Source organism: Xiphias gladius, chromosome 12 (assembly GCF_016859285.1).
Source record: "Xiphias gladius isolate SHS-SW01 ecotype Sanya breed wild chromosome 12, ASM1685928v1, whole genome shotgun sequence".
Classification (NCBI taxonomy): domain Eukaryota; kingdom Metazoa; phylum Chordata; class Actinopteri; order Istiophoriformes; family Xiphiidae; genus Xiphias; species Xiphias gladius.
The window spans coordinates 19,085,889-19,111,860 of NC_053411.1; the positions used below are offsets into that span (position 1 = coordinate 19,085,889).

Here is a 25,972-nt window from a genome sequence, read left to right on the forward strand (position 1 = left end):
TCTCTCTCTCTCGCTCTCTCACTCACACACACACACACACACACACACACACACACACACAAGGAGCGAGCTCAGGTTGTCTGCACGTGATGAAACACACACACACACACACACACACACACGCCTGGACGTGAGCCTCGTGCCCGTGTGTGCCTTAAATCCCAAAACACACCTGTTAGTCTCACACACACTCTACACAACTTTAACTAAAACGCGTGTGTGTGTCTTTGTGAGGACATTTTGGATTGTGGGGACATTTTGTCTGGTCATCACTGTCTCACCTCGTCTCCTGCGATCCTGTGAAGACGTTCAGAGCCAATGAATTTCTTATGAATCACATTTTACTGATCCCGTCAGGAGGCAGGGTTGGTTTTAAAAAAGTGAAATTAAACACATTTTCCAGGATCTAATCCTCTGTTCATTTTTTAAAATCTCTTGTTAAACACTAAATATGTCAAAAAATCCTTTGCCTATTCTCGTTTGCTGTAAAGCTTAAAAACGTTTTTGATGACACCTGAACTCCGCAGCAGCAACTTAAGCTTTTTCCATCGAATAAAAGCACACGACTGTTAGCCAGCGGTTAGCTAGCGGAGTGAGGTGTGATTCATTCAATTCAACCCAAACCTCCTGATGCTGATCTGACAACGCCGGTGAGGGACGTGCGTGGAGACCAACCGTCCTCTAAAAACGCTGTATCGCGACGTATCCACCGAGTTACGTCGACCTTTGAGCAATTCATTCGCAGATCCCTCTCATAACTAAACCCGGTCCAAGATTTCAGGTTCACTCTGAAATATGTCACATTAAAGGAAACTAACTTCGTTTCACTTCCACTTGGTCTAACGGGTGAGGCGAAACGTGGGTTTATAGGTTTAAGCTGCAATAATCAATAGTTTTATATTGACAATCAATCAATCGACGCTGTGTAATTGTGAAGTGTCTCTCGCAGTGACAAACCCACAGAGAATTGTTACCTAATCTGCAGCACTATGGAGCTTTTTAGCCTCTTTTAGCTCCTAGTTTTGGTTTTGCAGCACCTTTGCTGTCTGGTTCAGGCACAGTGTTTCCAGTAGCAGCAGCCAGATGTTTTCAGAGAAACAGCTGTAAAAAAAAGCCACCGTCCACCACCTGCTCAGCAGAGAACAGCAGACGGACCCAGTCAGAGACCAGCTGGTGAACATGGCGGAGCATTTAGTAGCTAAAGAGCCAGATGTTTCCCTCAGGAGCCGGTGGAGACCAAAACCGGAGCTAAAAGAGAGGGAGTACTGGACTTAGATTCATCAGGTGGGCACAAACACCAGATCCAGATGAAGGCTCATGTTGCTCTGTAACAGCTGGATGTGGAAATAAACAGCTGGTTGATAACATGTTACAGCTACAGCTTATATCATTTTTTGGTCAATTTAACAAATTACAAAACTGCAAGGAACCAAAAATACACAAATCTTCAGTGATTACTCAAATATTTTTATAGAACAGTTCAAGGTTGTAAAACCCTGAAGTTTATTTACCCCAATTTTTTTTTGTTTTGTTTTGCCTTTTTCATTACGTCTGTAAAAATCACTGAATGTTAATTATTCAAAGTTTTAAAAATACTTGTTTTATGTTGTACAGACAAATGAGATACTATGTGAAACTCCCACATCGGCAGCTTCTCTCTACATGATGTATAAATGAAGTTTTGTTGTTGTTATAATAAAAAAAGAAAACACGCTCAGTGTTTTCAACAGTGAATATTCAGACTGCTGAGGGCTGAGTAATTTCTTTGAATACCTTCAGGTAGCAGCGGAGTTCTTCCTCGTCGGCTCTGGAGAAACAGCGCCCCCTTTCTGTTCACTGCTGTAAATAAATCCAGCTCCATTCACTGTGGAAAACACCGAGTAGAGCGCGAGTACAGTAAGTTTAGTCATGTTTCTGAATGACTGCTGAGGGACAGTGATTGTAAAACCATAACAGTGACAGTGTTATACATTTTATTTTTGAAAATATATCCAAACATATTTTTAACATTTCAGCACCAACGTGAAAGACTTCTTTTCGCTCACTGAGACATCTTAACATCAAAATATTATAACATCGGACTTTCTTCTACATAAATCCCAATAAATGAATCAATCACAAACTTCGCATCTTACATTTCGAGATCAGTTAGGAACTTTCTTTACAGGTTTTGAGACAAAAAGTTTCAAAATTCATTTGAACTTTGCATATCAACACACTTTAAAATATACAGAACATGAGAACAAATTACAGAGAGCAAGTAAAATTTGTGACGATGACGTAATAACTTTGTTTTTAATTCGGGAGTGACAGCAGCATCCAGTCCTGACGCGGCCACACTTTTAACTTTAACATCACTGATTGTTTCTGGAAACTGAACTAATCAAGGCAAATTATTCTCAGGGGGTTTTCTTTGCGTTTGGAGACTTTTCTTCACCTCTGTGTGGAAAGCAAACTGACACAAACACCCAGGGAAAGCAGGAGATTATTCAAAACTAACAATAAAACGTATCGATTTACACGTTAAGTTCTTGTTCAGCTTATACTGATAATCAGGGATGTGTTGATGAGTTCTGGCTGAACCAAATACGAGCTCATCCTGGAGCTTGGTGACTCCTCCTCTTAGACATGAGGAGACAAGGAGAACAGAAAACTAGAAAACAGCTCAACACAAACGTGGGACACTCTTGATGGATGACTACGACCTGCAGGGTCAAGTTCATCTGTTTTTAAAATGGTGCACTGGTCAAATTTCTGAAGGAACTTATTTTTTTAAATAACTTAAATAAAATGGCAGAACATTCCGTGATGATAAATTCCAGAGACAGAATCCTTAAGTGTGGTTTTCAGATTCTGATTGAGCAGAAGTTATGTTTGCATGATTATCTATTACTGACATTACACAATATCTTCTTCACTGTTTCCCTTCCTCTTTACAAATTGAAACTCGTCTCCTGACTCCTTCAGATGTGTCCATCGGTCACGACGCTCACCTTGGCGGGTGTAGCAGTCCATTGAGCTGAGCTACATCTTTAACCCTGTTTTTTAGCCTATATTTGTTCACATTCAGTCAAACTGTCCCATTAAAAGCTGCTGAACCAGCTGTGATCAGCTCCTGTTGTCACTGTATCCGTGGAGATTCAGACAACTGCCACAGGGTCACTGTGATACTGAGGGAAACTTAAAAACAGGAAGATTATCAGGCAGGTTCTGCAGCTATAAGGAGCTTTTTTTTCCTGTAACTTCTGAATGGATTTATGGGGGTTTATTCTCGATGGACATTGGAAGTGGAAGTCACACTGACTCTAAAAATTTGTGTTTTAAAGTATCTTAATCTCCTCCACGATCTGCTGGTGCCGCTGAAACTACTGACCATGACGGTGAGCTGCCGAACTACAGAAGCTAGAAGGCCTGGATGCACCGGTTTCTTTTCCTGTTTGGGTCGAACAAACACGTTCTGCAACAGCAGCAGTCAAATATGAAAGAATTAAGCAAGGTGGAACTTAGCATCGTGTCGAGTCTGAACACATCTTAAGACAGGTTAGTATTCAGCCAATCTGCAGCATCTTCATTTGATTAAGGACCAATATGAGCTCATAGCTCCTGTCAATGTACTTAACTGAACGCCCATTGTGGGTTACAGTGGGTTTACCCTTCTAAAGCCCAGTTGTTTTCTGCTGTCAAACATTAGGCAAACGTGCTCCTAATCCTCCACTAGTCACCTTTACCTACCCGCTCTGAATATCTAATCCGTTCCGGTCTCACGTAATGTTTAGCGGCCACGAGGGCGGCGCTGGTGTTGTTTTCCCCCGTCCGTCGGGCCGTGGACAGATTCTGTCACTGCGATAAAAATGAGGACGGGTGTTGACGGGCGTCACAACATGGTCTCTAGTTTAATTTTGGAAACTTTCAGCAGATACAAGACAGATCAAACAACAATCTCGATTTTACTCCTTTATTTTTTTCTCCCTAACGTAGCCGGTGAACTTGCGAGAATTCAACACTTTTCCTTGTTTTAAAAGTTACAGTGAATTGAATATCTTTGGGTTCTGGACCGTTGGTCAAACAAAATAAGACATTTGATGATATGAACTTGGGCTCTTTTTCAACTAAATGATTAAATTGATTATTAAAAAAAAAAAAAATCATCAGTTGTAGCTCCAGTTCAGCGTTTTGATGTTTTTTCTTTGGATTCTGGACTATTAGTTTGACAAGACAAGACATATGGTCCGTGGGCAATTTTCCCCTATTAACTGTCATTTTATAGACAAAATGATCGTCAGTTGCAGCCCTAATCACATTGTTTATTATTGTTTACACTGGTTATTTTAAATCATACTCAAACGTCACGTAACTTCCAACAGGAACAAATTAAACTGAAACACCGTTCAACAGAAGCACTAACGCTAACGTACAGAGAATCACAGAGAGAAGTCAACAGAACAAACTCATGACAGTCGAACGAAAACAGAAACAGAGCTGAGAGCCCAGCGGCTGCGCGCTCACATGTTCCCGTTAACATGTATGTCGTGTGCCGGTTCAGGGCGTGGTCAGGAGGTAGTAGGCGGCGGCAGACAGCAGAGCTCCGCCCAGCGGCACGAGGACGGCGCTTGGTGTTACTTTTCCTCGTCTCCGTCGGGCCGTGGGACAGATTCTCTGTCACTGCGATAAAAATGAGGACGGTGTTGACGGGCGCTACAACATGGTCTCTAGTTTAATTTTGGAAACTTTCAGCAGATACAAGACAGATCAAACAACAATCTCGATTTTACCCTTTATTTTTTTTTTCTCCCTAACGTGGCGGTGAACTTGGATGAATTCAACACTTTTCCTTGTTTTAAAAGTTACAGTGAATTGAATATCTTTTGGGTTCTGGGACCGTTGGTCAAACAAATAAGACATTTGATGATATGGAACTTGGGCTCTTTTTCAACTAAATGATTAAATTGATTATTAAAAAAAAAAAATCATCAGTTGTAGCCCAGTTCAGCGTTTTGATGTTTTTCTTTGGATTCTGGACTATTAGTTTGAGCAAGACAAGACATATGGTCCGTGGGGCAATTTTCCCTATTAACTGTCATTTTATAGACAAAATGATCGTCAGTTGCAGCCCTAATCACATTGTTTATTGTTGTTACACTGGTTATTTTAAATCATACTCAAACGTCACGTAACTTCCAACAGGAACAAATTAAACTGAAACACCGCTCAACAGAAGCACTAAATGCTTAACGCATAGAGAATCACAGAGAGAAGTCAACAGAACAAACTCATGACAGCTTCGAATCTAAAACAGAAACAGAGCTGAGAGCTCCAGCGGCTGCGCCACATGTTCCTTGCTAACATGTATGAAGGTGGCCGGTTCAGGGCGTGGTCAGGAGGTAGTAGGCGGCGGCAGACAGCAGAGCTCCGCCCAGCGGCACGAGGACGAAGGCGGCACACCTCCTCCACCACCTCCCCGCCCTCGCCTGCTCGTCGTCCGCCTCCTCCCGCCTCCCCCGCTTCTTGCTCCTCCGACCTCCTCGCTGCTGACGCTTCTCGAACGCCTCCAGCTCCTCCTGAACACGGAGGAGGAGACGCGTAAACCTCAGTTTGCTGATTCAGCTGATAATTCTCCGTAGCTTCATCACTACCAGAGGCACCTGTTACGGCTGCTTTAAGGTTTACTCATTCATCATGATTCGGTTCCTCTTTATTTACCTATTGTGTTCATTAAGGTTTAATTACCCTTCACTCTGAACTCGTCATCATCAAGTTAGTGACTGAATAACGTGTGACAATCAAAGTTTGTGCAGACTGACCTGAAGTCTCCTCTGCTCTTCCTCCTGAGCTGCTTTCTGCTCCGCCTCCTTCAGCTAAACAAACACACACACACACACACACACACACACACGGAGCAGTCAGCGTGTGTGTCTACGGGTGCGACCTACTGAGTGACAGATCAGGTGTGCGTTTGTTTGCGTACCTGGCTGACTTTCCTCTGCTGGTCTCTGCAGGCGTCGTCACACAGAACAACACACTGAGCCGACAGAGAGCACGGGAACTCCTACACTCAACAAAACACACACACACACAGTCATTTTTACCGCTAGGTAAACACACCTTACATATGTTTCCGAAAGGAAACTGAACGGGGCCAGGCAGTTCCGGACATTTTGATGACCACCACATTAGGTACAGTCTAATGCGATCCAGTGCAACTGCTCTGTTATAACAAGTATCTTCCCAAAGCTCAAAATGTTCCATTTTTGTTTGCATGTTTAGAAATGTGTGAATTCACTAACTACGACCTCAGTAATAAACATGTAAAACTGGACTACATTACATTGAGAGGTGCTTCTCTTTTTTTATTGAACTGCATCGGGTGTACCTAATAAAGTGGACCCTGAGTATCTTTGTGGCATCTGGTAACTCTGCTGATTCCTGGTGGTTACATCACCCTGTGTGTGTGTGTGTACCTTCTTGATCCTCTTGCAGGGACACCGGAGCTTCACCTTCTGCTGACATTTCTCCTCGCACACACCTGGATGACACACCTGCTTACAGCGATGACCACAGTTCAGCTGCGCACACACACGCACACACACGCACGCGGAGAGAATAAACACATTTCCATCACACTGTGGCTCTCACTTACTGAGGCAGAAAAGATTTGCCGGGAAGGATGAGATGGGAACAAAGATGAAACACTGACAGTCTCTGGTTTCTCCAGAGGAAACATAAACAAGCCTGCTCTGTCTCCGTGTGTTTCTCTGATCAGTGAATCTTTCCCGGACGACTACGTGCTCCAGAACCACGTATATTCTTTATTTTTCTTGTTCGGTTTGTTAGCAGAGCTTTAGATCCGCCTCACCACACGAAGACATTTTGTGACACAGAATAACTTAAAGACAACATTTTCTGTTGCCAAAAACCCCCAAAACAAAAACAAGAAAGCAAGCATAAGTAGGTTTTTTTAAGTCCATGTCCATTTCCCATCTTTAGTTAGAACTTATTACAAATCCACATGGTAAACAGTTTCAAAAGCTGCAGTGGAGTCGAGGCAATTTTAGAGCTTTTGACTCATTTAATGCCATTTTTTTTTTTTAAATAAATCACATTAGTGACATGAACAGATGTTTACTGTCTGTTGATTCATTTCACGTCATGTGATAATGTCATTGTGTGTGTCTGAAAGGTAGATAGCTGAAAATAGCGCACTTTCATCCGCTTGTAGCCTAGCGTTAGCTGTCCAGATATCCATCCAGAGTTGATCTCCGATTAGAAGGTGTAATTATCGTTTCAGTGGAGATGCTACATCATCAGTGCATTGATGTTTGACCACTGGGAAAATTTTTAGGACTTCCAAATCAGCTCTTGACTCCTTATTTTTACCATTTAGTGATGAAACAAAACAAACAAAACAAGTCGATTTACTTTATTTTCCAAATATCTTGATTCTTCAAGTGAACTGAAAAAATATATTTGCAGCAGCAAAACTTCTCAGAAGAAATTAGTCTGGGCTCGATATGTATGTGTAAACATTCCAGTGCTATTTCAACTCTGTGTGTGTGTGTGTACCTTCTTGATCCTCTTGCAGGGACACCGGAGCTTCACCTTCTGCTGACATTTCTCCTCGCACACACCTGGATGACACACCTGCTTACAGCGATGACCACAGTTCAGCTGCGCACACACACGCACACACACGCACGCGGAGAGAATAAACACATTTCCATCACACTGTGGCTCTCACTTACTGAGGCAGAAAAGATTTGCCGGGAAGGATGAGATGGGAACAAAGATGAAACACTGACAGTCTCTGGTTTCTCCAGAGGAAACATAAACAAGCCTGCTCTGTCTCCGTGTGTTTCTCTGATCAGTGAATCTTTCCCGGACGACTACGGCTCAGAACCACGAATATTTCTATTTTTCTGTTCGGTTTGTTATGAGCTTTAGATCCGGCTCACCACACGACACATTTCAGACACAGAATGCTAAAGACAACATTTTCTGTTGCCAAAAAACCCCCCAAAACAAACAGAAAGCAAGCATAAGTAGGTTTTTTTGGTCCATGTCCATTTCCCATCTTTAGTTAGAACTTATTTAAATCCCTGGTAAACAGTTTCAAAAGCTGCAGTGGAGTCGAGGCAATTTTAGAGCTTTGACTGATTTAATGCCATTTTTTTTCAAATAAATCACATTTAGTGACATGAACAGATGTTTACTGTCTGTTGGATTCATTTCACGTCATGTGATAATACACGTTGTGTGTGTCTGAAAGGTAGATAATGAAAACATAATTTCATCCGCAGCAGCCTGGTGCTGTCCAGTATCCATCCAGACATCTCCGATTAGAAGGTGGTAAATTATCGTTTCAGTGGAATTCACATCATCAGTGCATTGATGTTTGACCACTGGGAAAATTTTAGGCTTCCAAACGTCTTGACTCCTTATTTTTACCATTTGTGATGAAAAAACAAAACAAGTCGATTCTTTATTTTCCAAATATCTTGATTCTTCAAGTGAACTGAAAAAATATATTTTAGCAGCAAAACTGTCAGAAGAAATTAGTCTGGGCTCGATATGTATGTGTAAACATTCCAGTGCTATTTCAACTCTGTGTGTGTGTGTGTGTGTTGAGGCTTTCAGGAGGTTAAGTAACTGCAGACTATGAAAACAGTCTTCTGACAGAACCCAAGAGACACACACACAAACACACTCTTCAAACAAACATCTGACTGTGTGTGTGTGTGTAGGCTTTTAGGAGGTTAGCAGGTGTGTGTGTCAGTGCCAGTAAGTGACAGAATAAAAAAAGCTAAATCATTCCCAAGTGAAAGTGAAACACACCCAAAGAGAGAGGCTGTGTTGGTGTGTTGTCTGGCGCCAGAGAGCTGAATAGATTATTGGAGAGAGAGATGAACAGATGGTTTTGTGTTACTCCTGCAATGACACTGACAATTACTGATCATTGATCAGGAAGGAAAACTGAAGAAGCAATGGATTGAGAGCTGCGGAGAGAAAGGAAGGGGAAACACTGACTTCCAGCACTATCAGTGGAGAACGTTGTCTGCACGGACACTCACACACACACACACACAGTAATGAGAAGCAGGTGACTCCACTTCCAGTCTGATAAACATTTTCCATGATGCAATGGGGCCCAACCTGATGTCTCCATACATGGAGAAAGAGAGACCTCAGAACTAAGCAGTCCGGGTTTCAGGTTTGGCATTTTCAGAAAACAAGAGTGTGTTAATTCCGTGTGCGTGCGCGCTCTGTCACTTTTTATTTAAATTTCTGTTTGAACGTGGGAAAAAAAAATATCTGAGCTGTAATTCTGAGTGTTTGAAGCAGTTGCCCGTGTGGTCCAGCAGAGGACGCTCTTAAAATTCACTGTCAGCTTGACCTACCGCTGCCCTGTTGATCAGTAAACTAAGCCAATCAATAAAAATGGAGGAGGCCAGTACGAGCAGCAGATTCTACACCGTAGGTGGTAAAATGACCATCAAACATCTGGCTCTGTGTGTGTGTGTGTGTGTGTGTACCTCTTTAGGACACTGGTTGTTGCAGGAGCCCAGCTCCACCTTCATCTTTTCATCAGCTGATGTCAACTTCCTACAGAGACAAAACCATCCGTCAGTCCCTGTTTTTATTTATCATGAGATTGATATATGATGCATAGATAAGAAAGGTCTTAGTGGACACTCCCCCGCAGTATCCCACAATACCCCTCTCACGGCTCTCAAATATAACAGTCACCCAGAATTCACCGGACAATCAGTGTGTAGCTGTAGATTTCGCAGTGATGACGATGACGCTACGGGTTCAAAACATCAGCCAAGCACTCTCCTCTCAACTGGTCCAATTTAAGGGCTTAATCAAGATTGTGTGTGTGTGTGTGTGTGTACTGACGTGCACTCCACGTAAAGCATGCTGATCTTGCAGTGGCAGCGTTGGCGGATCATTTGGCTGCAGGGGGGGCAACTTCCCAGGTGACAGGGACGGGGGCAGGGGTGGGGGCAGCCGGGAGGGCGGGGTTTAGAGCAGCCCTCCTCACACACTTCACACTGTAGAGAGAGATTGATTTGATTGGTCCGATCAGTGATCCGGTTGAGTGGATGCTTCTTTACAACCTTGTTAACTCGTGTTTCCCTTTAGACTGGTTCACATAAACATATTGATTACCATCTCCAGCCTTCGAATGTTTCTACTTTTGTGGTTAACAGTATTTTCCTCTCTTTTCCTGTCGTCTCTGTGTGTGTGTGTGTGTATCTATTGATCTGGTTGGCGGGCTGCTGACGACAAGTGTCCTTCCAGGGACAAATAAAGTTGTATTGAATTGATTGATCTGAATGTCGTTTGGGTTTTTGAGAGTTTCGTTCAACCAACAATCCAAAAGCCCACAGACAAGGAGAAGAAGCTGGGCTCATCATGTGTTTGGAATTTTTGCTTTATCGATGAACGTTTCAGTCATTTTTAAATCGCAGTAGGTGCCAGTTAATTTTTTGTCGGTCGACTAATCAACTCATCTACCAATCAACACCGTAACGGGGCCATCACCTTGTTGCCGTCGGTAACCAGGTGACACTCCCTGCTGCAGTTGTGGTTTCCGCAGGTCAAAGGTCGTCCGCAAGGTCGTTTACAGGAGAATCGACCCCGGCGATGACAAAGCACCGGGCTGACCTGATCAACAAACAGAGAACAGTGCAGACATCTTTAAAACCACTTCTGACCTCGTCTGAAGGTGAGTGTGAGAGTGTGTTGAATACCAAGCGACTAAATGGGATGAAATGCAGGAGGAAATTATATGAGAGAAAGACGGAGAAGGACAAAACAGATGAATGGGGGGGTGAACGAGGAGGACAAACTAATAATGGACATTTGGAATGAGAGAACAAGACGGAAAAGAAAACACCAAGGAGAGGAGGGAGAGAGGGAACACTGTACAGATAAAAAGAGGAAGCCATAAATCTAAAAGACCAAGGCAGATACGTGAAGTTTTTGCGTTAGAGTGCACGCGAGCGGTGACGACCAGGGATGAAAAACTGGTCAAAGTGGGTTTACTAACGCGAGTTTAGAGGAGGCAAGCATGAATCCATTAGAAATAGGAGGGTGAAGCGAAGGTGGAGCTGGTGAACAGACCGATTCTTACCTCATGTTCTCCAAAACAGGCCCTGGAAGACAAACAGAAAGACTTACTGTCGCGTTGACTTCTACTCATTCCACTCACCTGTTTGGTTGGTTTATTCGCATTCACGTTAATTGACTTTAAACATCATCACAACTGTGAGGACCTACCACTCACTTCCAGTTCTTTCCATACATTCCATATAATTCACATCATTTCACTCCATTCACGGAGATGAGTTGAGAGTTGTCCCTAAGTAGGAGGAAGTCACGGGTAAATGTGTCTTATTGCTCAAACTCGACGACAACGGCTTTACTCTCAAGTTGTTCCTTTAGAATTGAACACACACACACACACACAGTCATTCATGTTTGTGGCTGTTGGCCTGAGTATCCTCAACACCAACACACACACAGATGGTTGCTGTTGGTCGTTCACTGCGTCACAGAGCTGCAGGCAGCTGGCGCGCGCACACACACACACACGTGTTTTTTAATCACGTCTAATGATCCGTGACAGAACCAAACCACCTTGGAATGTTTAGTGTGTGTCGGGGGTCTGGGGACCTCACGGTGAAAACAGAGAACAGTCATTTTAATTTGTCAAGAAGCCGACCTCCTCCGTTTAGTTTCTGTTTGGTGTGAACTGCAACAACATCTGCAGACGGCTCCTTTCTGCCACATCATTATTATTTTGCTCAGTTGTCACTGCTCGTCTTTGCATGTACTGTGGGACTGGAATTTTGATCCGACTTTTCCTCTGTAATATTCTGAATGGTTTCTTAAATGTAATAGTATGTCATGGGACGGTGGAATGATGTCTGTTAAACCTGTGCTCCTCAATGAAGAAATTAAAACAAACAAAAGCAATGAGTGTGAGCTGTGTGTACCACACTAAAAATGTGTATTTGACGGATGAGTCCTGATGCCTTTATTTTGAAGGCATTTATTTCTGGTTTACCTGTTGTTCTTGGTAAATTCAGCAGAGTATCCTTTTACGGCATTAATTCTATCAGTGCAACAACAGAAGTCATGTTTCCACTCACTAGTTCATAGGGACGTCTCGGATCAGGTTTGTTCGGCCCTGACTCACGTAATATTCTCGATTATCTGCCGATAGTCTGATCTGACACTAACATTCAGCTAAATGTAGATTGAACATGTCTGACGTGCTGAAACGGCAGCTGTGGATACTAAATCTGACTCGGCACATTTTCTACGAGCTACTTGATCCAGATGCTGAAGGTCATGGTTCAAACATTAACTGTGAGTAATTTATGTTTATCTGATGTGAGTAAAAGCTGAATTGGGATCGGTATAACTCCTGAAACTGAAAGGAGAGCAGCGCTGCAACACCAGCAGACTGAGGTGGAGTTAAGCGAAGAAAGGATCTGAATTTGATCGGCCCCGATAGCTCAGCTCTCTGCTGGTTAATTCTAGTCACTTCTACTTGGTTTTTTTTTAAATCCATGTTTCTTCCAGCTTTCCCTTCGTCGGCTTTTGATGTGAGAAATACTGACGTGTGGAGTTTCTTCTAAAATAGCTTAAGAAAAACGACAAAGTGACAGGAATCAACTAGGGAAAGATAACAGTATTACTGTTGTTTCTTATAATGAATTTATGATGTCAGTCATTGTACTGGGCCACGGGTTTTTGTTTGTGCCGACTATCGTGTGGTTTAGGATCAGTACTTTTACATGTGAATTCATGGTTATCTCAGCTAATAACGTGTGTGTTTGACCTACGTTGGTATTGGCACTTGACATGGCGGACAGGGCAGAGCTTTCTTCACAAACGCCGGTTCAGACGGCTGCTCCCACGGACCCGCTAACTGAACCTGAACACACACACAAAGAAAACATTCAGTGGTTTCTCCTTTCATGCTGTTTGGTTGATCTTCTCTGATCCGAAACAGGAAACTTCACTTTACATAACTGATGCTGATGATAGAGCTCTGACACACACACACACACACACACACACACACACACACACACACACACACAAACCAGTCATTTCCTCATTTTACCAAATCTATACAGAGTCTGCACTTTGTCCAGCGTACGTTCATCAGTGGAGGAAGAAATACACTGCGGTAGTGTTAAAGTTCTGAATTTACTTAAAATACCAAAGGGAAAAGCACTCGTTATATAAAAAGGCCCATTTCAGAACATCGATGCATTGATGTGTCCATCACTTGAATGTTGCAGCCGGCGAAGGTGGAGATCATCTGAATTACTTTATATACTTTACCGATGGGCAGCATGAATTTCAGTGAAATCTCAATAAACAGTAATTTATTTGGTGTATAATTAATCTGAATCTATAAAGTTACTAAAGTTACCAGATAAATGTAGTAGAAGTATAACGTGACAGGAAAAGGAAACACTCGAGTGCAGCTAGCTCAAACTTTTTGCTCTCATTTTGGGAATTACACTTATTTGCTTTTTCACAGAGTGTTAGAGATCAAGACTAATACCGCTCATCAGCCCACAAAAACACACTTCTTCGTGTTTAAACTTCAGTTTTTGCACAGATTAAACAAACCAGATATAACATGTTAGTCAGTGATGTTCAGAGGAGCCAGGCTAGGCTAACTGGCCGTAGCTTCATATTTAGCGCCCAGACACGAGAGCGGGATCAATCAAGAGAGGAACCGTTCCTTTATGCTGGCGGCCTACCTGCTGCGACTTGACCAGCACCAGGTCGTGGCAGGGCTGTGGGCAGGTGTGGCTGCAGCTGGGCAGCGGCAGCAGGCAGGTCTGTCTGCAGGGGGGGCAGGGGCCGGGGTGGCACCGGTGCGTCTCTCTGGTCAGATGGTGGCAGGATGGAGGACACCTGAGGAGACAACAGAGCAGCTAGTATTTTACAAGAGAAAGGGAAACAAAGGAAAAGAGAGCATGGAAACCAAAGGGGGTTTTAACTTCTCGGGCTACTGACTCTGTCTCCATACTGTCCTCTCGTTTATCCAGATCCAGATCTAACAGCGTCCTCATTGTTTGCAGGGAAGGTCTCCCCAGGAAAATGTCACATTTGTCTTCACATCTAATTATGTTGCACGACGCTGTTTGTGTCTGACAGTTGCTGATTATGGCAACAAACAAAAACTGATTTATCCTTCACTATGCCTATACGGGCTGGGGGGTCGTTGGCTGCTTCTTGATATTAACCAAAGATACAAGATCTGACTGTCCCGATTTTAAAAACTAAAAAAAAACAAAACAGATATTCTCCCCAAAGATGTCTTTCATTCATTCTTTTCACACTCTCTTATCCAGGTGCTGAGTCCAACAAGTGAATACACTTTCTGTGGACCAAGACTCACAGCACTGTAGACTGCTGCCCGTAAAAGCTTCCTCTTTATTACATTTGCAGAGGCTCTTTCCAAATGTAATAAAGAAGTTTTTAAAGTCCTCGTGACCGTAGAAATATGGGAATGAGGAGTATTTATGTGCTCTGTTGAGGTGGTGAAGAGTTGTTTGCCCTTTCATCACACCTCACGTTAAAAACAAACTAAATTCTTCCAGCCAATTTCCCTCCACTTCTTGGAGCTTGTAAATGTGTTCTGGGTCCTATTTAAGACTCAGTGCATCATTAACAGTGTGAACATGAAAACCGTGTGTGTGTTTACCCGCAGGGCTCTTTGCAGCGAGGTGGTTTGGTGCTCCTCTCTCGACCACAAGGGACGGACAAGACAGTTGAACCGCATGTGCATCTGACCTCCACCGACTCTGGACAGGGATAACAACTACCTGAAGGGCAGGTGAGACGTTTGTTTAGGTTTTTTATTCATTTCAATGACCAATGTAAAGGACAGGTTCAAGTCTTTCAGGTCCGTCAGGTGCCCCTATTAACACTGAACGGGCTTTTGCCTGCGGAGAAGATCCCTGATTAATGTGAGTGATGGGGGTTTAGCTGCAGCTTAAACGAGGCTTCAAACTGCATCTTAATCTGGCCGCGACAACGAAGCTCTTTAGAGTGTGTCTGTATTTTGTCAGTTGACAGCCTCTCTGCTGTGGCTTCTGTGAAGAGTCCCATTAAAATAACACACCAAGTGTTTACCAGCAGACAGCACTCTGTGTGTGTGCTCGGCTCGTCTGTCACAGCTCGTACAGATAAAACCTACACTATGTGATATAACCAGGGTTACGTTCCTGTGGCTGGGTCCATTCTGGCTCCGGACCGATCTTATAGCAGACGTATCAGTATCAGTGTATACTATATGTCGGCTGATAGAGGTGGTACAGAGACAGTCTCAAATACAGACTGTGTCCACCAGAGAGCACTGACGAGATGATTTTTCAGTGTAAATTGTCCCGCTCATTTTGCTTCTGGGTCACTGTTCGAAAATAAAACTAATCTAAGGGATCCATAACGACAGCAGCTGAGAGTCATGGGTAACGTAGTATTTGGGATTATTTTCACAGGTTACAATCAAACAAACAAATAACAATGAACAGTATAGGAACTTTGATCTAAATGAGAATAAGAGCTCATAGGTGAGATGTGCTGTGTCTGATGAAGAGTCAACAACTGAATTAATGAGTTAGTTTTAAAATAGGGCCTGAAATTATCCGGATCAGATCGTTCTTTCATATAAAAACACATATTTGGAAAACATCCATGGGAAACCAACGGTGGCGTGGGCTGTGAACATAAACCTATAGTGTCGTTCAATTATCCAGGAGACTACTGTGCTTCAATTTTGACAAATACTGAAGAGATTAGTAAAAGTCTTGATGAGGACTCGTTCATTTCTTCTTGTAAAGCAGTGTGTAAACACTGTTAGTGCTGCACCGATTAGTAGACCAATCGATTGGTTGATCAAAAGAAAAGTAAATCAGCAACTATTATGACTGTCGCTTAATCATTTAGTCGTTAGTGAGGATTTGCTGCTTGTCTTTGTCTTCTATGACAGTAAACTGACATCTTTGGGTTGTGGACGTATGAAGACGTCACATGGCATCTGGGAAATTAGATTTTTTTTAACCAATTCATTGATTGCGCTGCCAATTATTTTCTTGATTAATCCATAATGTAAATAATGGTTATGTGCAGCTGTACAAACTGTATAAAGCTGGTAATTAATCCTACAAAGAATATCAAGTTTACTTCAGCAGGTTCACACACACATCTCTGTGTTGATGCATTGGTTGCAGTGCGACCTTCTATCTGTTCCCCCCTGAAAGGTCAGATGCAGAAACAATTAACTTTAATCTATTCAGCCAATCGTTAGGGAGACGAGTGCATATATTATCCTTTATCGTCCAATCAGGGAACAATAGACGCAGGAAGCTATCTGTTATTCTGCAAATAAAAACACACACACATCCCTCTGTTAAAGCAGATTAATGATGTTCGACAGGAAGCAGAGGTCAACATTTTCCCACACACACTCTAAACATTGTGTTGTGTTCGGCGCTATCATCTTGAAGGAATGTCAACGTGTGCGCACACGCACACACACACACACACACACACACACACACACACACACACACACACACACACACACACACACACACACACACACACACACTCTCTTTGGGAGGTGTTACGGGTCAGAATGTTGCTGAGTTTGACCTCTGACCTTCATCCAGCTGTGACTCCCTCAACAAATCCCAACCAATCTGACAAACACTAATGTGACACGACGTCCTGTGAGAGTGTGTGTGTGTGTGTGTGTGTACTGGATCAAACTCAAAGGCACCTCCACCGACCTCAGAGGAAGAGTCGATCAAAAGAAAATTAATCTGCAAATATTGTGATAATCGATTCATTGTTTCTACAATGTTACAAGCAAAAACTCAAATGCGACGATTTGCATCTGGGACGTCTCCCAACGTCCGGACAAAGACATTTCTTGGATTTTTATGACGACCGATAGGATCACGGTTCAAGAGTAAGAGGAATTATGATGGCTCCTTGTTCATTTGCAGCCTCAGGGGGCTTTACAGTTCGAACAGGTGTACGACACCCTCCATCTAAGCCGTGACCATCTCAAAAGACAAAAATATCCAGCAGTCTAGTCTTGAGCAGCAGAGATTGGTCCATTAATCAAATAGTCGTCTGATAGAAGATTAATAAGCAACTATTCCGATAACTAATGAAAGGCTTTGGCATTTCTCTGGTCCCAGCGAGCTGAATCTGTCCGGGTCGGACAAAATAAGGCACCTGGAGACGTCACGTCGGACTGGGGCAGAATGTGAGGAGCATTTCTGATGTCTTCCCGACTAAGTGACACATTAATAACGTTAAGGCTACAAACTCCCCATAGAGCAACACAGGAGTCAGTATGAGCTCCGTTCACAGAACAGCTGCTGGTAACACGCCAGTTTCAAGTTCCAAGATCAGACCACGTGTACACCAATAAAATGAGTTTTCAGACCGAAACAGGCTGATATTTGGACCGTTACGGTTTGTTTCAGTGTGTGCGAGTGTGTTACCTTGGTGACAGACGGAGGGACACTTGTGGTTTCGACACCCGAGAGTTCGACCACAGCTCTGGTCGCAGGAGGGGCAGTTACCAGGGCAACACTGAAACAAAAGGCACCATGGGAAACAGAGTTGGAACAGGATGATGAGCAGCTGAAAGGTTCTTATGATTTCTTTCATTTCATGTAACAGACCACGTCCTCCATCACACCAGCTTCTCTCCTGATTCCAGCGCTCGGACTGCAGCTCCTCCTCCACACGGAAGGTTTGTCTGCTCTTCAGTTTGAGTTCAGTTTAGTTTTTTGACATTTAAACAGAGTAAAAAGCGCCTTCATCCGTACTGAGAGCAGGTAGAAACCTCCGAAGTGACATTAAAATGACTGAAAAAGGTAAAAATGATCCAGATCCTTTAAATCCGTGCAGGTGGGAAGGTTCTTATCAGCTCCGTGTGTCTGATAACAGACGCTGCACTAAACCTCCTCCTGTGTCATCGCAGACAGCTCTGACAAACCGTCAGTCAACCTTTTCCTATCAGATTCCACAGATTAGATACCATCCCTCCGACATTTACACCACAGGAAAACACACCAACAAGTGGAACCACAACGTCACAGCGTTCAGACTGTGGCCATGGAGAAGAAGGTTGAGGTTAAATAAGGTCAATGAAAGGCTGACGACATGAAAGGTGCTCATGTAAACATTAAAACACTTGACTATTATTTTGAGACAGACTAGAAACAGTGTGAACCTGTCCTCTAATCTACTCAAATGAAAAATGTTTACAGATTCAGAGGGTCTGGATGTTTTGGTGAGGGAGGAGGCCAAGACGTTTTCTTTATGGACAAACCATATCAGACAGGAATTATTATTCTAAGTGTTTTTTCTGTATCTTCCAAACACGCCGGAAGGGATCTTTATTTAAACGTGACTTCTCTCCTCCAACCAGCAGGAGGAGCTGTAGTCCACTAACAGCTGAAGGCAGCCTCCTTCCATCCCTGAGGATGAATGTGGAAACCGGAGGAAAACACTCCGTCTCAAAGAAGCACCACCTTCCAGTGGGATTGGTAAGTGGTGGGGGACTGATGTGAGGTCCTCTCAGTGAGTCCTGCTCCGTACTCACCTTCCTCCTGCACTGGTGTCTCTGGCAGCTTCTGGTTTTTGGACATTTGGAGTCACACAGGTATTCTTTATGACACGGCATCAGCTTCCTGTATTTACCACACCTGCACTCCTTCTCCACCTCCTGGGAGACAGACAGACAGAGAGAGATTCAGTGTGTTTCCGTGTGCGTGTTTCCGTGTGTGTGACCTGTCTGCAGGTCTCGCAGCTCCCTCGGTGACACCTCATTGAACAGGTGTGTTTTCCACATGAAAGACTGCGGTCGCATGTGTCACCGCACAGCGACACGTCCTCTGTGCATGGCAGAGATGACTCTACACACACACACACACAGACACACACACAATGACATTTAGAAAATACCAGCACAGAGTGAGAAACGTGTGTGTGAATTATTTGACATGTCATTACCAGTATTTATGGACTAATATTCATTATTTATGTTGATGTTCTCTTCTCTTGTGTTGTTGTTGTTACAGTAACTAACAGGGAAACCAACAGATTATTGTTTATTTATTCATTAATTGATTGATTTCTATATATGGGACATTGCACATTAATCAGAACCAACGTCAGCAACAACAGCGTAAATGTGATCAACAGCTAATGTGTTTCTCTGGATGTGTATTTCTGTGTGTGCGCTCTCTCACTGGTCTTGCCGCAGGGACAGGATCTGCTGACGGAGCGAGGACACGGAGGACAAACTCCGTCGTGACACGCGACCTCACAGGTGTGATTCCCACAGGAGAGGAGAGAACCACACACCTGAAACAGAACCAGAGCCAGGCTTGACGTTTTTCCCAGAAGCCGCCTCAACAGGGAGGCGGCCTCCGGGTTCGGGAGCACACCCTCCAACAGTTTGGATGTCAGCAGAAACAACAGTAGAACACAGCACAGGGGACGTGGCACAATTACTGTACCGTACCCAATGTAGGACACGTTTATGATTCGATAACACTGACCACATCATTAAGACTGAGAAATGCTTGAGGAGTCAGACCATATCCGACGGGTTCACGTGCCGGTGTTCTCTCGTCTGGACTCGTAATGCTCTTTTAACTGCATTACCAAAATAAAATCCGTAAACGGGCTTCAGCTGCTTCACAACATGCAGCTGCCACAGTTTTAAGCAAAGCACATCATGCCCAGCTTAGCATCCCTACAGCGGCTCCCTGTCTTTTTCTTTACTTGTTCATGAGGCTCTGAACGGTTTAGACCGCAGCCTCCGGTTATTGAGCAGCTCAGCACTGACTAACTAGAAGAGGCTGCCTTCTCTTATTACAGACCAAAGCTGTGGAACAACCTGGACATAAACTTCCTTCTGTTATTCATAATGTCAGATGTTCTGCAATACAGGCTACTGGGTTTGTCCATGTCTCTTCTGGCGTCTGAATCATCTGTCAAACAGCCAGTAATTACATCTTGATGAGGCGCTCTGAAGATTTAAAATGTCTAAAAGCCAGAGGGAATCATACAGGAAGCAGAATTAGCTGCATTTGAAAACACACCTGGATAAACTACACAGAGGTGGGATCTAGGTCCTGCTCGTTACCAGTATTTCATGTGTCACCTTTACCAGAGAAAAGGCGTCGGGGATGAGGACTCAGGGGACTCTAACCTTTCTGAATGAAGGGACTGACAAGCTGAGTCCATTTTTAAAAACAAAAAAAAAAAGATACTCTGATATGGGTTTTCCACATTGTTCTCCCTCGTTCAAAAATCAAGAATCTATGGAAATGAAAATGTGTTGGACACAAGACGTCGTCTCCTCCAGGTTTCCACATCACGCTGTGTGAACTGCATTTACAGATTCAAGATGAGACACTTGAGCAGACGAGCGTGAAAACAAACTCTGCACAGTGAAGTCACAGTAACAGCATCTTCAACAAAAGGGTCAAGACCCGCTTGAAAAACCAAAAATCAATCCAGTAAAGGAAGTTTAAAGTCATCATTTCATTTATTCAGCTCATAAAGTCTGATGACAGAACAGCTGTTTTAATGAATACTCCACAGTGGTACAGCATGTGAGTGTAGTCTTACCTGCTGACAGTTCCACTCGGGGCTAGCGCAGGGTCTCTCTGCCTCCTCTCTACCACACACACACCTCTGAACGCTGACTCTGGGACAGGGAGAACACTCTGAGACACACACACACACACACGAAGAGGCGTTAGAGTCGGCCATGTTGGAGGTCCTCAGCTCGCTGTCACACTCAGATGTGTGACATCTATAAAGCGTCCTGATTGGCTCTGTGAGCAGAAGGTCGTTCATGTCACGGGTTTTCCGTTCCTCTGTGTGTGGGTACACTTACACACTCATGTTGTAAACAGAACTTATGAACCACTCGGTCTAGATACGTCTTGTGTGTGTGTACCTGTGTGACAGGGCTGTGAACAGGTGTGCTGTCTGCAGGGTAACAACTTGCCACACTGCTGCTGACACGACCAGGCCTGGAGAGAGAACAAACACCGGGTGGAAAGAGTAGAACTCCTGCTGACACCAGACACACAAAACATCTGTAACAGTTAAAACACCTGCTCTTTCGACTTTGAATGCGTACCTTGTTGCTACAGCGACGGGGGAGGGGCTTAGCTTTGCCGCACAAACAGGAAACTGACACCATCTTTGGACACGGAGGGCAGGGACCTGAAGACACAGACATACAGGTCTGGGTCGGATTCTACCCACAATCCTGCTGTTCCGCAGGTTGTACTTCAGACATTTTACGAGCTTTTTAAATCAACAACACCCGATTTTAGCTTAGAGGTGGAGAACGACTCCTGACGGACGTGACAACTACCATTACTGCAGGAGGAGTAAATGAATACATTTAATGCTCTTCATCAGATCCATGTCGACTACAGGCGACATGTCTGCTCGTCATACAGCTCCTGTACCTCCAGAGCAGGGGCCGTCACTTAAATCACTGTCCAGGGGAAACTCATCTGCTAGTTTCTACCCGGTCCCGTGTTTACGGCTCTCACACGACGGTAAGACATAATGTGCCTTTACAATATAAACAGCTTGTCTATTAGATGTGGGTTTACCTACGTGGAATGACAGACTGTGGCGGACGTGCGGAGTCACCAGGCGCTCGATTTCTATTCGCTTACGCATCATTAAGCTCCAAGTCAGACAAATCTCAGCCAGCTGTGAGTAAGACTCTAATTACAGGTCAGAATCCATGACATTAACAAGGCAACAAGTGAGGGAATATCTTGTGTGCGGTTACCAGGGTGACAGAGCAGCAGACAGGCGTGTCCACAGGTGGGTTTCAGCTCCCTCTGACAGACTGAGCCGCAGGAGTGAGGAACCAACCAGGGGTCAGCTGGAGGATCCTGCAGCTTCCCACAGTAACACATGTACCTGGACATAAAACACACACACACAAAACATCAAGGTGCACCGAAAGCTGATGCAGGGAACCCAAAAACATAGGTAACGTCCTCCTCCGTTTTAACGAGGCTGTATTTAGACTAAATGTCACCGGTCTGACATCACGTTAACTGGACTCAAGTCCAGTGTGTAGTGAAGGTGCTCAGAGCCGGAGGGACGTGTGCCGGACTGCACAGACGTCAGAGCTTCAGAAGACACCGTCACAGTGACAGGGCGAAAGACAAAAATCATAGTACAACATGTCAATGAGAGGAAAGATATGCAAAACACAAAAAAGAAAATCCAAAGACAGAGTATCCTCATTTTTGTCTAGACTGAACTGGAGTCGCTGCATTTCCCTGAAAAGACTCTTATTTTGAAGCAAAGCAACTGCCCTGCTTTAATATCTTTATAGAAACTGAACAGTGACATCTAAAGCACCGATCACAAGACAGTTTCAGTTTAGAACGTTTCTCCCGTCCTGTGGTCCATCCAACTTAACAGTAAATATAAGCTAACGTACCTGTTGGGCGTCGCACTGGGTGGATACTCAGCTCGACACTTTGGACTGAGGAGAGCAAATTAGGACAGATTAGATTGAGGATTATTATTTTTTAATAACCCATTAATCTGTCAGTAACTTTCTTGATCAATCATCTGGCCTATGCAACACGAGAAAACAGTTAGAAATAATATACATTTCCAGGGTTAAATGTCTCGTTTGTTCCAGCAACAGTTCAAAACCCAAGAAACAAGAACATAAGAGGACAAAGTGTCCTCGGTCACAGAGGTGTGGTTGCCTCACCAGGGCCAGGGATGCTGCTTCTGACCAAAGTCTTCATCGGTGACGGAGGAGACGAGGAAGACCGAGTCTCTGGCCCATTTCTGAATACAGGGGAGGTGGAAGAGGGAGAAACAGCTGGAACAGCTCCACACCTGGACAGACAGAGACAGAGGTCAGCTTTGTCCTCAGACTGAAAAAGGGGGCTGTCTGCTACAGCAGGAAGTGAAGGTGTTTCTAATTTTTCAGGGAGGTTTCGTACGAAGGTGGAGCAACAGTCTGTTCCCAACATTCCAGCACATTACCACAATAAAAGAGGCATTTTTTCACTAATCAGTAGATTAAGCCAGGAAATAATATGAACGTCAAGTTATAGAAAAAAAAAATAATAATCAGTGGCAGCGCTAATACTGTGTCTCACCGGCTGTGTCCTCTTGACGGAGGCGATGCAGATCAGACAGGTGAGAGCTCCAGACTGAAACAGGTCGCTGACATACTGACCAGTCCTGAGCAGACCTGTGGCATCACCACCTGGACACACAAAGAGAGGCTGGATCAGTAGGTCAGGTTTACTGTCATCATGCATCAGAAGCAGAGCAGTTTCAAATGCACGCACACAAACCCCCTCACGTATGTAACATGAGACCACTCTCCCACTCCCCATATACACATTAATTGACTGACTAACTAATCATAGGTATACACCCAGTTGTCAATTTATTATGGAGACCTGCTAAAACTAAGTCTGTGTAATGCAGTGAATTTTATTGATGTTTGCTTGCACACCAAACTCCATTTCAAGACTTACCAATTTAGTGTGACCTTGATTGTGGGCAAAAGGGCAAAAGGCAGAGTGAAGCAACTCTAAATGTCTAAAATGTTATTTTTACAAAATGTGAACGTTGACTGACTTGAATGCTGAATGTAACAGAGGTTCATACAATTCGTTCCTACATTACATGAACTGATATTAAAGTATCTGTGTATTATTGCTGAAACGGAGGAAGAGTCTGGTTGGACGTCGCGGACAGAGGGACGTCTTGCAGCCGGGTGGCTGCTACCAAGGTTTTTCATCCTTCCGCGTGTTGCAGGGTTCTTGGTTGTGAGGTCCTCTCGGTCTGTCTGTCTCAGTGATGTGACTGAAGCGATGCTGCAGCTGCTGCTGCTGCTGCTGCTGCTTATTGCGACTCCCAGTGAACACAGCTGTGCGAAGTACGGACACAAGCAAACCCACAACCAAAGTCCAGCATGTTTGAAAACTGTGGAAGTGTGTGGGCACAGCTCATGTCTCTGAGCTGCTTGAGGAGCCGTCCTCTGCCCACTGGGAGGTTTTAGTCTCAGGTCGGAGATGTCTCTGACACCTGAGGTTAATCGTCACACAGGTCTTGTGAGCCATACTAGGCCTCACCTGTCTGGTCAGTGTAGGTGGTGAAGGTCGACGCCAGGATCTTCCCTCTCTTTCCATCCCCATGGTCAACTTCTCCATCATCATCGTCATCATCTTCATCAGAGGAGGAGGAGCTGATACGGCTCTCCACCAGTCGCTGGGCAGCGGCCTGGTTGGACCTTCTGATCTCCTCGAACTTGGCCTGGACCGACGCACCTGTGAGTTGGGAGGAAAAGGGAGATTGAAAATACTGACGCAGCTGTGAGCCCGTTTGTTCGGCTGCCTCCTGAGACGCTCAGGCGGTTTCATAACGACGTCAGTGCGAGTCCTCACCGCCTGGAGGCTCAGGTTCAGGTGTTGTGGCAGTCTTCGTCCTCCCTCCTCGTCCTGCCCCCCGCACTCCTGCGGCTCCTCCTGCCACAGCAGCTCCCGGCCTCTCCCTGGCTTTCTGCGGAGGTCGTGACCTCTCGCCCTGACCCTCCTGGCCCCGGCCTCGGCCCCGACCCTGCTGTCGCCAGGCCGGCTCCATGGCAACCGCCTAGCCAACCCTGCGGACAGAGACGGGTGGATAGACGGAGATGCTGAATCATTTCTGTTAGTCAATTAATGGATAAACAGATCGACCGAAAATCAATCGGCAGCTATTTTGATGATTCACTGTCGATGCCAAATATTCACTGGTTCCAGCTCCTTGCTTTTCCTTGCTGTAAGTGGTGGAAAAATCGGAATATTTAATCGTTTATCTACTATAAGTGCTTATTAGCAGACGTGTTCAGATGTCTAGTTCTGTCCGACTAACAAAGAGCTGCAGTTCACTGGGACAGAAAACAGAGAAGCTGAGAGCGGAGAGCGGTTGGGGTTTCTGCTGGATAATGAACTCACTTCAGCAGCTGCTCAACCAAAAAGCTGCCACTAGCTCATTTTGTGAGTTCGCTTGTCATTTCCTAAAGCAGGTCCTCAGCAGGACATCTGCATTAAATGAGCAGATTTTCGACTGGAGTCTGGTGCGCGGACAGGCGACCAGGACCCGTGTCCACCCGGGAGGACACCGGCAGACCGGAGGTCTCTGAGCCACGCAGGTGACGAACACACCTTTACCTGAGCCTCGTCCCGCTCTTCGTCAGGTTAAAGTGTCGGAGGAGCAGCTACATGACGCAACAAAGCCCGATCCTGAACCGCTGCAGCGCCGCGTTCAGTCCTGGAACCACCGAGCTGGCGGACGTTAACGGGCAAGTTCCCTCCGAACTGCTCTTAGCCGGTTAGCTGCGACCGGCTAGCCGTCATTAGAATTCCGTTAAAACGGGCGTTAGCCCACGTCACTTCCGGGAAACTACAGTAATCACCGCAGAAGCAGCGAGCGGAGCCGCGAGCGGATCCGCGGGGACTTCAACACCTGGACAGAAAAGTCGTTTCGGCAGCTTTGAGCTAAACGCACCTCGGCGGCAGCGGAGACACGCGTCCGCCGCCCACGTCGCATGCGCACTGGCCCGCGGCGCATGTCGGTACTTGTAGTCCCAGGCCACGAAACTACAAGCCCCGCCGCGCACAGCGACACGCGGGCCGCGCGACGTTTCATTCAGACTCCGGAGTTTATCTCCCGCGTTTTCGACGCATCTGCCGGACGTGGCTGCCTGTTACTTGCGCTCGTGAAGAGCAGCTAAGTGCTTTTACTCGTGCGCTTCCACCTGCTGCTCCGCTGCGGAGGAGCCAGTCTCCGCGCGACATGGCCGGCCGTGTACCCCAGGAATGGGATCCACCGCGTGGCC

The 25,972-nt window shown here is 44.9% G+C and overlaps 1 protein-coding gene across 3 annotated transcripts; it reads right to left on the reverse strand.

The window, feature by feature from the left end:
- Positions 1–1,972: 1,972 nt before the first annotated feature.
- On the reverse strand, positions 1,973–25,674 carry nfxl1 (nuclear transcription factor, X-box binding-like 1). 3 transcript variants are annotated; one of them, XM_040140712.1, is made up of 26 exons: positions 25,305–25,674; positions 24,540–24,754; positions 24,228–24,422; positions 23,241–23,350; positions 22,844–22,974; positions 22,562–22,606; positions 21,896–22,029; positions 21,224–21,309; positions 21,038–21,113; positions 20,704–20,801; positions 19,314–19,428; positions 18,853–18,977; positions 18,665–18,787; positions 17,556–17,646; positions 14,741–14,861; positions 13,791–13,947; positions 12,855–12,946; positions 11,135–11,156; positions 10,543–10,665; positions 9,895–10,049; positions 9,528–9,597; positions 7,561–7,665; positions 5,966–6,046; positions 5,802–5,855; positions 5,431–5,558; positions 1,973–4,606 (listed from the first exon to the last, which is right to left on the reverse strand). In XM_040140712.1, the coding sequence occupies exons 2-26, from the start codon at positions 24,733–24,735 to the stop codon at positions 4,540–4,542; spliced, it is 2,700 nt and encodes an 899-aa protein (XP_039996646.1). In that variant the 5' UTR covers positions 24,736–24,754; positions 25,305–25,674; the 3' UTR covers positions 1,973–4,539. The 3 variants fall into 3 exon arrangements, with proteins under 3 accessions (XP_039996646.1, XP_039996645.1, XP_039996647.1); XM_040140711.1 differs by lacking the exon at positions 1,973–4,606 and having other exon boundaries at positions 5,353–5,558; XM_040140713.1 differs by lacking the exon at positions 1,973–4,606 and having other exon boundaries at positions 5,353–5,558; positions 25,299–25,674.
- Positions 25,675–25,972: the final 298 nt, after the last annotated feature.